The 12,105-nt window shown below is 40.5% G+C and overlaps 1 protein-coding gene across 1 annotated transcript; it reads left to right on the forward strand.

Annotated features, from left to right (window-relative positions):
* The first annotated feature begins 671 nt into the window (after positions 1–671).
* LOC122655226 (proliferating cell nuclear antigen-like) lies at positions 672–2,427 on the forward strand. The gene is made up of 4 exons (XM_043849437.1): positions 672–683; positions 1,427–1,661; positions 1,718–1,962; positions 2,377–2,427. The coding sequence occupies exons 1-4, from the start codon at positions 672–674 to the stop codon at positions 2,425–2,427; spliced, it is 543 nt and encodes a 180-aa protein (XP_043705372.1).
* Positions 2,428–12,105: the final 9,678 nt, after the last annotated feature.

Genomic DNA, 12,105 nt, shown 5'->3' on the forward strand with positions numbered 1-12,105 from the left:
CTATCAAGATTGTTTTTTTAGTGAAATTCTCTCTAAGTTGGAGAGGAGTGGATGTAGGCAAGATTTGGCCACTATAAAATCTTTGTGTTATTTGTGCAATTGTTTTAATTTGTATTAATAACCTATAATTTCGCAAAAGATTTTATTACCTACTAGTTTCACCTATTCACCCCCCTCTAGGTGATTTAATAGTGTCGGGGAGAAAATTATCAATTTTACATTATAACAATAAATTTTGTTATAATAAAATTATGGGTAAATATCATCCCCCTCCCCTCTAAGTATCCATAATATCAAACCCCTCTCTCGGGTTTTGAATAATTATAACGCCCTCCCTTACTTTTGAAAGATTCTATCAACCGTACCCTAATTGTTAAAAAATGCCATTAAGTGATGATGTGACATTTACAAATTTTCTAAATCCCCATAATACCCTTAATGTAATTTTATTCCAATTTTGGCCTCTTCAACCCCAAAACCCCTTTTGCGTCTTCTTCCTCCAAAAACCCCTTTGCGTTTCTTCTTCTTCTTCTCTTATGCTAGTTCAATGCTCGGAATAGTCTTCTTCTCTTCGGCTACTTTCCTTATCTAAGTAAATTTAAGCAATCAATCGCCCACCTCTTTATCTTCTCTTCTTATTTTTCTTCTCATTTTACTAAATGTAAGCGAACATGGAGTGTGTTGTAGGTTCTTACTTTGAAGAACCTTAAATCTAGTGCCATCGTTTGAACGCGACGAAGTCCACGTAAGTTGTAAGCGAACATGGAGTGTGTTGCAGGTTCTTACTTTGATTAAGTGTTTGTGGATGGGAAAATTACACCACCACCCCCTGAGGTCTGTACTAAATACAGTGTGACCCTCTGTGTTTTCAGAATATACACCCAGCACCTTTAAGTGGACGGTGTTAAGTATAAAATTTAAATGGTAATTTTGTCCTTCAATTAAAATAACCCTATACTAATTTTTTATTTTTCTAACATAAAAAAATGAGACCCACCACTATGTCTTCCTCTTCTTCTTTCTTCTTCTTCTTCAACCACTGCCCCACCACCGTTGCAACCTTTGTCCCACTCCTTACAATCAAAGCATCACAAAGTGAGATCTTGGAGCATAGCTCCTCAGGAAACAAGAATAGTCGGTTTTGTTCCCAACAATGGATCTTTCAAGCTTCCACCTTTGGACTCGGAGATCCCCTTAGATTCTAAGGTTTCTAGTGCATTTCTAATGATCATACATCACGATCGAGAAGATGAAGCCTTTAAGGAAACAGAGGATGAAGGCTTGTACAGAGGAAGAAACGAAGAGTAGAAGGTGAGGAAGTATTAGAAGGAACACTAACTATGATAAAGCATTTAGCAGATCCCTCTCTCTTTCTCTCCTTCCAAACCCTAGAATCTTTCTGTACTTTTTTTACAAGTTCTGTCAGTTTAAGGACTCGAAGAGGTGTGGTGCGCAAAGAAGAAATTCGAAGATATTGGAATTAAGGCTTGTGCAGGGGAGTCTGTTTAAGAAGGTGCTGGAAGCGATCAAGGACCTGGTGACTGATGCTAACTTTGACTGCTCGGCCACCAGTTTCACACTCCAGGGCATGGATTCCAGCCACGTTGCTCTAAGAGCTCTCCTCCTAAGATCTGAGGGCTTCTACCTCTACTGTTGCGACCAAAATCTGTCCCCACTACCGTTGCGACCATAATCTGTCCCCACTACCATTGCGACTGGAATCTGTCCATGGGCATGAACCTCAACAACATGTCCAATATGCTCAAGTGTGCCGGAAATGAAGATATCATTACTCTTCAGGCCGATGATGGCAGTGACACTATTACTTTCATGTTTAAAAGCCCAAATCAAGATAAGATTGCAGGTTATGAGATGAAGCTAATAGACATAGACAGTGAGCATCTTGGAAACCCCGAAGCGGAGTACCAAGCCATTGTCTGTATGCCTTCATCTGAGTTCATCGTAGGTCATTGGTGATGGCCTCAGCAGATCGCCACAACAAGAACCTGAGGCAGGTCTTCAGTGATGGGCTTGAAGATGGCCTGAGGCAGATCGCCAGAACCCTAAACCCGCGTCGAATTCAAGTAGCAGGGGAAGGCGGTGTGAAGTTTGGGCTGCCCTATGAGGAAAATGGTAATCTTACACCCCACTAAGGGTATATTTGTCATTTAAGGCATCAATGGCCAACACATCAACACCTAATAGGAATTCTCTAAAGGAGTGGGGTTGAGTGTAACAAGTACCCTAAACTCAGGGGGTCGGGTGTATATTTTGAAACACAGGGGGTCACATTGTATTTAGTACAAACCTCAGGTGGTGGCAGTGTAATTTTCCCTTAAATAATTTGTTTTATTAATTGGATCTTGTCTTAATCAGATGGATTTCTTATGGCTTCACGTTCTTGCAGAGAGGAATACTATAGGATAATCAAACTCCTGATAAAGTGTTTCTTGTCTACGAGCTGAAGTTTGAAGCGTAATGGTTGCAAATTCATGTGCGATAATCTTTTTTATTTTGAAATAATCTCTTGGGCTTGTCGACCAAGTCGCCCCCTTCTGGAATTTCGAGTCAAATTTGTCTATTCAAACCTCAAAGGGGAGGCTTATACCCATTTTTTTTCTTCTGATGCTTTGATTTTGGGCTTGAGCAGATGGGTTACTGTCTTTCGGTAAGTAGTGGTATTAGTAGCAGTAGTAGTAGGAGCAATGGGGAAACGATATCCTCATGTTCGGGTTTCAGCTCTTGAAGGAGAAGGATACCAAAGAAGGCATTTTCTGAGCACATTACTACCTTACACCATTTGTCTTCTATATCTAATCGGATATTCACAAACGGAAAGAGCAGAACTTCATGTATATTCACATAGCAAGGGCGTAAAGGAATAAACCAGGATGCCATGGTTGTGTGGGAAGGAAGTAATGATGAGAGTAAAACCCTAACCTAAAGAAAAGGAATGGGAGAGAGATAAGAGTGAGAGAAGAAAGAGATTAGAGTGACAGAAGAGAGTGGCAATAGGTCCACATATGTTATAGGCATTCGATGCTTACAGGTCATTAATGGTGGAGGATGCTTGCAGGTCGTCAATGGCACCTTCTTCTTTGTCTCGATTCCCCTGTTGCAAGGGAGAAAGGCTTTTGCCTTTTCTAACTCCAATTAAAGGGTAATATCATCTTTTGACCTACTATTTTAACACCGTTAGCCACTTAGGGTACGGTTGATAGAATCTTTCAAAAGTATGGGAGGGCATGATCATTATTCAAAACCTGGGGGAGGGGATGATATTTACCCTAAAATTATTATCACTTATTATCTTAATTTATAATATATTATATGATCAAATGTGTGTAACATTTAAAGTTTATAATATATTCATTATATCACTATATATTTTATAGTGTAACTTAAACAGGGTAGGGCTAGGTCGGGCCAGGCTCAGCTCGAGGCCTCAATGGTAGCCCGGGCCTACCTTGACTCAGGGTAAAAAATTTCCATCTAGACCCGTCCTCAAGGCCAGGGTACCTCAGCCTAGGCCTGTTAGGGCTTAGGGCGGGCCAGGGCGGGTTCAGGTCGACAAGACCAAACTTGCACCCCTAATCTCTTCAGATGTTTACTTGAAGACTCGAAAAGAGGTGTCAATACTTGGCCCGCACCGGTAGGCCCGGCCTGCCAGTACCGGCCGATGAAAAACCATAATCGACACAACCGATTCTTAAATGTGCTAGGCTCATAAACCGGCTGATTATTAATAGATCGTTCCCGGTGCATAAGAGAAGGCCGACGGTCGCCCGACTGACTTGACCAAACGCATGAATGAAATTGTTTTTTTATGAAATGACTGAATACATTGTGCATTAAAATATTAAACTTTCAACCGTCATGGCTCAAACTCAGTACTATTTCTCCAATACTAATATATAATATGTAATGGTGAGGATAAAGATGTGATATAATATATTGTAAATTGAAAATAGTCTTGTCCCATACTCCACCCACGTCACTTCATTTTACTTTTTATTTTTACTTTTAAATTGCTCTACTGCAACCGGATTTTTCTCCTCTCAGGTTCCCTCATCTGTAAGTTCTTGTAAGTACCCCCTTAGAATCGTGACACATGGTGTTGTTTAATCTAACGGTCACAATTTAAATGCAAGGATTTAACTCCACCCTAACACTGGTTTCCTCAACTCCTACCCTAACCCTGGTTAACTATACCAAGGACGATTCACTATCCATCACCCCTAATCCTGGTTAGGACTTGAAGGGGAGAGTGAGGGGATAAGTGGTCCAAAATACTGATTTCATGGTCTGTATGGGTGGTCCCCACATGTTTGGAGTCCAAAATACTGATTTCAGCCACTCTGGGCGATTCTCTGGGCCTTTGGGCCAATCGCCCAGAGAATATAGCATTGATGTATAGGCCCTGTGCTTGGCCCAGGGCTTGGGCGTTGCACCAACACCTCATCCAGGGTCTGACACACATATGAACAGGTGTGGGCTCCACATTTATAGATAGGAGAGAGAGTACCTAGGGTTGATGCAGTACATCATGTTGTGGGCAGTACAGCTGCATAGGTCTGCAATCCATCTTCTGGCAGGTATATAGGAGGACATCCTTGGGGGTTCTCTATTAAATTCAACCACTGGAGTGATGCTCCACAGTGTGTTTGGGTGACTGGTCAGGGGTCCCTGTCCTTCATCCAAAATTCCAGTCAGTTAGGGGCAGGCTTGACATAGAGAGAGAGAGAGAGAGAGAGAGAGAGATTTCAAATAATCTGCTCCATACCCCATTCCTAACATAAGAAAATAAAATAAGATCCAGTGATATATAGAGCTGAAACACTTTAACAGCTCAATTAATAAGAGAAATTATAGGTTCCTCATTAATGTGATTCCATCAAAAGAATTTCACACGAACACCTTAATGCCCCACATAATATGTGGAAATCTCTCCTCTACCATGTTCTAGCCTAGCCCCTAAGGCAACCGCAAGTATGCCAAGGAAAAATTGAGACACAGGTTCATCAGGCTTTTGTGCAATGTCTTGTAAGGCCATAGTGAGATACATAATACGACTTTCCGAAGGAGAAGAAAAGGCCGTAGAGAGAGTCTCCCAGATCTCACGACTGGTCCGCTTACCAAGAATAAGGGGAAAAACCTCCTCAGAGAGGGAGGCAATAAGAAAGCTCCGAATCAAAGAGTCTTGGCGGCGTCGAGTAGCAGCAGCAACAGCCTCTATTGGGCATGGTATAGTGCCATCATGATGTCCATATAAGTTCTGACCCTCGAGAAAAGGTTCAACTTGAGTCTACCAGAAAAGAAAATTCTTGGAAGGAAGCTTGATAGAGATGTAGTGGTGTGCTTGAGTGAAAGAGGGAGAAGAAGTAGAACCCGTAACAAGCAAAGAATCAGAGGCAGTCACGTTTGAGGTGGAGGAGTCCACGGTTGTAAGAGGGGAGAGGCCATTGAGTTCGTCCCCCATCATGAAGGAGAAAACGATAGAAAGAAAAAAAAGAAAAGAAAAGAAAAGCTCAGTGGAGCTAGTAGGCTTGTGATACCATGTTAAGGTGAATAATATCCCTTGATTTCATTCCTCTCAAAGAGAGTATAATATATAGGTTACAAAGATTTCATTCCTAGCTTAGTTTAAACTAGGTAAGATATTTCTCAGGATCACATAAAATATTGACTTTACAAGTATATGAGGATCTCAATCCAATGTGCTAAATGAAGGAGGTTTATAATGGATAACCGAAATCCGAATCCGAATCTGCATCCGTGTCCGTTTAGAGGCATCCGTATTCGTTTAGAGATATCCGGGAAATAATCCGAATACTCCGATTAAAATCCGTCCGAAAAAAAATCCGAATACTTAATAATAAAAAATTAAATAAATAATGATTTTGACGGTTTTTTAAGATTCAATAGGTTCTAGAATATGATGAAAAGAGAATCATGATCTAAGAGATATGGATTGAGAGTGAATTGTATCCACTAGGGGGAGGAAGGTCCGGGTTACACAAGGCAGAGATGTAAACGGATGGTCAAAAATCCGAATCCGATCCGCATCCGAATCCGTTTAGAGGTATCCGAATTCGGTCAGGGAATATCCGACTCCGATCACATCCGATCCGTATCCGATCCGAATCCGATCCGTTTACATCCCTAGGTTTATTATCACATGTGATAATAAATCGAGAAAGAAAACTCGACTACGGTTTCTCTCAATACACCCAAACCCACGAGAGAGAGAGAGAGAGAGAGAGAGAGAGAGAGAGAGATTCACTCCCTCCTTCACTAAACTAAACACATACACACAAAAAGCGAATTTCTATGGTGATATCTCTTGATAAAGAGAGAGATATTTCACAATAATCTGCTCCATACCCCATTCCTAACATAAGAAAATAAAATAAAATCCAGTCATATATAGAGCTGAAACACAGACAATGAATAAATAAGAGAAATAACAGGTTCCTCACTAATGTGATCCCATACAAATATTTCACACGAACACCTCAATGCCCCACTTGGAAATCTCTTCCCTACCATGTCCTAGCATAGCCCCTAACCCCTAACCCCTAAGGCAACCCTAAGTAGGCCAAGGAAAAGAATAAACACTACAACAGCTCTATGTATCGAAGACCGGACATGTTAAGTTTGAGCATGAGGAAGAAGCAGCCATGTCCTTTTCTCAAAAGTCCAAATGCAGATCCCCGGGCTCTTAAACCATTAGAAAATCCGTTAGCATTTGATAATATGGAGGCAGAAAATTTTCAGTCCCTTCTTCTTCTTCCATGATAAGAAACATCTTTATGAGTTGGCGGATCCTTCTGACCAAATGCTTTTCAGTCTTTCTAATAATTTAAGGGCCAACGATCTGCAATTGGGAATTTTTGAGAAAATCGCATGGCCTGCTTTTACCTCATGCTGTTCAAGTATCTCCTTGTCTTTCATTTCAGACTGGACATCAAAAAGAAAAGAATATAAGTATTAATCCTAGAAGGAGAAATATGATTATAACTTTTAGGCGTCAGAAATAAAATCTAAATCCTTCAATAATGAAAGTTGTTCAAAACTTTAATTTCAAAATATTTGAATAGGATAAATTGAAGTCAAATGTTGGAATCATATTTTTTGTAGAAAAATATGTAAGCAAACTGGGTCTCTACTCTCTAGGGCCATTCATCAAAGTATCAGTATTGTATCAATATTCCGTAGATCAATAGCAATACAATACCGACACCATGGACTCGGTCCATGCTGAGACAAGAATCCTTATGTGTTCGTCTTTTCCATAAGGAAAATGAACTTAAAGAGCACTTGTAGACGAAAAAGATCTGAGAGTTTAAGAAAATCTGCTATAGATCGAGTTTAAGAAAAAAAACCTAATTAAAGGTTTGACCAAATGATTTTGGATTCAGGCACCATAAAGCCACCATCAAGAACCAACTCGTTGGTCTCTTTATGGGTCTTCTTGTCTTGTTCTTGAAATCCTGCCAAAAAAAAAAAATTAAAAAATTAAAAAGATTTAAAACCACAACGCCATTGTTCTAACTTAATAACGACCATCAGAATCAGAAGAAAGACACAGAAAATCTTATCAAGAATTGAAAGAAAAAATAAGAGAGAACACCAAAACCGTAAAGAAACAAGAGAACTTTGATAGAAGGTTGGTATTGGTATGGAGAAGAATTGCAGCGATCGAGATATGGAAGGTTTTAACAGGTTTAGTAGTAATAACCAACTTGCGCGTCAAGTTTTGATCCAAGTCAGAGTGATGTGGAATATTCATCGCAATCACAACGTAGCTTTAGACCTCTCCTCATTTGTGCCCAGTAATGACGGACATCACTACAGCTAGGGGTGCAAGTGATAACTTGAACCGATTACCAGTTCAGTTTTGGTTTAGGTTTATGGTGGAAGCCAAATGCGATAGGGATCATTATCTGCTCCATTTCCGTGGCCGGTCCATATCATTGGTCAGTAACTGATACCAGTATGAATTGGTCAATGCGGCCGATCCAATCCTGATTCCTAAAACCGTGCTTGCTTCCCTTTGATGTACACATTTTCTCATACCATATTGGTGCGCTCCCCTATGTTTCTTACTCAGAGAACCTTCTCTCTATAGTATATATGAAAAATCAAAACTGAACTTAATCAAAATGATAACAGACCAATGCTGTTAAAAGAAATCAATAAAAGCGGACAGGAGTTGGACTGAACAGTATCGAGAGTTCCAAGGACTGAGAGTGACATTTTTCTTTCAACTTCAACTGTTTCTTTTCAAACAATACATGGCCATCGGCGACACAATCCCAGTGGCCCACGAAGCAAGCCTCACTTCCCCTACAGAGCGCGGGAATGACAAGAGGAATGACACACCTCGTTTGTGGGCTAGCCTTTTCTCATGAGGCCAAATACGGGAAGGTGCTGATTCAATCCCGTACTTTGAACCAGTGATAATAGATGGTAAGAAGATGGCTTGTTGTAGTATGGAGGACCTATCGGAGGAAAAGGATAGATGGGAATCTGCCCTAATTGGTTATGTCTTTGGACCCAGACCATCATTTTCCTACATGAAACGCTATGCAAAGGAGAAATGGGCACACGTAGGCGAAGTTGAGGTGTGTGGGCTTGAAAGAGAAATTTTTATCTTGGATTTTTAGATGACGGATTTGAGTCGACAAATTCTTGATGAAGGTCCTTGGACCTTGGGTGCCCGCTCGCTGATACTTCGACCCTGGTCGCCCGAGATTTCGCTAACCAAGAAGAGACTCAATTGCCACTGTGGGTTAGGCTATATGGCCTTAATCTTCACTATTGGGGAAACCGAACACTGGGCAAAATTGCAAATGTATTAGGTAAACCTATTTGTGAAGATCGAAGAACCTCCCAGAGAGAACGTTTATCATTTGCAAGTTTTTGTGTTTTAATCGATGTGGCAGATGGCCTACCGTCAACCATTTCGATTGTCCTTGATGATGGATCGATTTTGGATCAAAGTGTGGAATATGATTGGGCACCGCCTATCTGCAATACTTGTGTTTATACCTGAATTTCGTTCGCCGCATTTTCCAAGGTGTAAGTGCTTCGACCGTACATCAAATCAGCCAAAGATCAAGGCCGAGCATTCTATGGTGATTGTCGGCCATAAGAGGCATGATCGGTCAGAAGAGAGCGACGGTTATGATCGGTCATTAAGGGAAGATGGTTATGATCGGTCAAGAAACAATTATAACAAGTCTAGTAACTGGGCATCATTGGAGCGGTTATAATTGAATCCAATACGACATGATGAAGATCACGATTGATTAGAACATGGTAACATGCTTAACGGTTGCACATTGCAGTATAAATAAGAGAATGGAACCGGAAGAAAAGGGCTTCAATCAAATACTCAAATCTGCACTTTTCTACTTTACTTTACTTTCAGCCATTTTTGTTTTCTTCGTTTTACAATGGTGTAGACTTAAAGCCTTTTGCATTTGGCCCATTTGCTCTATACTGTAGATTGCTCACTCCGGGTTGATTTATAGTAAAGATTTCAGTACATCATATCTGTCTTGTGTCTTTTCTTCCTTGCATTAAGTGAAAGTCCTCGTATTACCGAGGCAAGTGAAGAACCTTTTTATCGCTAGGTACATAACAAAGTATAATCCTCTGGATCTGCTATGATTACTGACCGAGAAGGAAATTAGAGGAAACATTTTTGGCACACTCGGTGGGACTCTCTACACATCATGTAGGCGGTGCTACGGTCCATGGGATCATAGTGGTTCACCTTGGTAAACTAATGACATGTTTTCTGAGTTCCCAACTCTTGGGATCTCAAGGGTTGTCCCTAGGGAACCCTAGGGTTGCCCTAGGGCATCCTATTTTCGATTTTAGGATTTTCCATGGTCGCCCATGGTGCCCTAATGGAACCCTATTAGAGTTTAGTATGACAAACCAATGCCCAGTCTGTCTCTTTGATGTCCCATAAAAATATTGAGATCCATGTAATAGAGAAAAGTCATCTCTATTCCATCCCATAGATATAGGGATCCATCCCATACCCGAATGCGCATCAAAAAATAATCGATTCGGGTTACTTTCACATCCCATGAATAATCAATACAATTAAATCAACAGGAATTAACATAGAATTGCTAACCTGATGAGCCTCAGGTGTTGCTCCTCCAATAGGTAATGGTTCTTCCTCCAATGAGCACTCCAAGTAAATAGATTCGAACCTCCAATGGTGCAGTCAAGGTTCTTTAATCCAATCCTAGATGCTCTTCAGTTCTTCAAGCATAGATCTGGGTTTCAAAAACCCTAATTCTCAAACAAAGTAGAGAGCAAGAAGAAGGAGAAGAAGAGATCACAAGAGAGAGAGGGGAACCAAAAATTCGTCCAGAGGGGGGGTAGCCAAAAACGTGGAGCTCTGGCCCCCTTCTACGATTTTTTATGTTTTATAATGCTAGGGTTTCTAAAACCCTGGATGAAAAAAATCCCAGTGGGAGTCTGACTCTCTCTCTCCTTGTTGGCTTTCCTGTTTAAACTCAAAGTGTTTCTAATTGACGAAGAAGCAGAATCTAATAGGGAATGATATAATTAATTAATTATTTTAATTTATGGATAATTACAATTAGCACCATATCCATTAATTAAATAAAGAACCAATTATATAAGTAAATTTCAAATAACTCCCTACATGATGATAAATTATCATGTACAACCCCTTCACTAATCAACACCATCATTATGGAATCTAGGGCATGTACACTTGTACTGCCAAACCCCATTCCATAGTACATATCCATATAAGAGTGTCTGTGTATCTGATCGAGTCCTGCAAAACTCGATAAAACACTTTAATCAAATAACTGTATATAATCTATTATTTTATGTAAAATAGTTTTTACAAAAACCATTTCCAAAACGGTATTGGATCTAGATTTCGATCCGACCATACACAAACAACCTCAATCTCGATGTTCCCCAATCGGACAATGGTGACCATGTTGAGTAACTCCTTGACTCACAAAGTGTTTGTGCATTCCCGGAACACCGGCTTTGACTCACTTGAGCTTTAGTCATTGATGAACCAAAGAATGTGATCACACTTTGCAGTGATAGGGTCCCCTCAGGTACAGGGCCTCGGTGGCACATGTCTATCCCTTCCTACATCTGGCAGTAATACATGAGGGAATCGACAAAGTAGATTCTTCACCAATACACACATCAAACATGTGAGTACTGGCATTCGTACCTTGACATTACATGTCTAGGCATACTCAATGCGACAACCATATGATAAGGGTGCCCACTCTAAACCCTAGTCGTGACTACCATTTTAAGTAATATTACGGACACATAATGCTCAAAAAATTTATATCACATGTGATAATATTAAACCAAAATGTATAAAGGTTCAATACAAAGTAAAATCGGATTGAACCAGACCGAACCGGGTTTGATGGACACATAAATCCAATAATCTCCCACTTGTATATAAACCCATGCCCTCCATGTGTTTTTCAAACACTCCAGGAGACAAACCCTTTGTCATGGCATTTGACACATTTTCAGTTGTGTCCACTTTGGAGACACTCTCGTCACCCTGTTGGATAATCTCTCTGATGAGGTGATACTTCCGCTGCACGTCTTGCTCCTCTGATGAGCCCTAGGCTCCTTAGCTTATGCAATGGCCCCTCTGTTGTCACATAACAGAGGAATAGGGCTCTTGACAAGGTCAACGACAACCTCCAAATCTGATAGAAATTTCCTAAGCCAAACACCTTCTTTTGCTGCATCACAAGTTGCAAGGTATTCTGCTTCGGTAGTGGAATCGGCTATAGATTTCTGTTTTGCACACCATCCCAGACGTGGGTTTTTTGTCATCCTTGTCAGTTTGGAAATCTAAGTTTGTGTAACCCAAAACTGACAACTGATCAGATCCAAAAACCAAGAAATATTCCTTAGTCCTTCATAGGTACTTGAGGATATTTTTGATAGCCCTCAAACGCTCTCGTCCAGGGTTAGACTAGTAATGACTTGCGATACCTACTGTATAGCAAATGTCCGGTCTTGTACACAATATAGCGTACATAAGACTCGCTA

This window comes from Telopea speciosissima, chromosome 3 (assembly GCF_018873765.1).
Source record: "Telopea speciosissima isolate NSW1024214 ecotype Mountain lineage chromosome 3, Tspe_v1, whole genome shotgun sequence".
Classification (NCBI taxonomy): domain Eukaryota; kingdom Viridiplantae; phylum Streptophyta; class Magnoliopsida; order Proteales; family Proteaceae; genus Telopea; species Telopea speciosissima.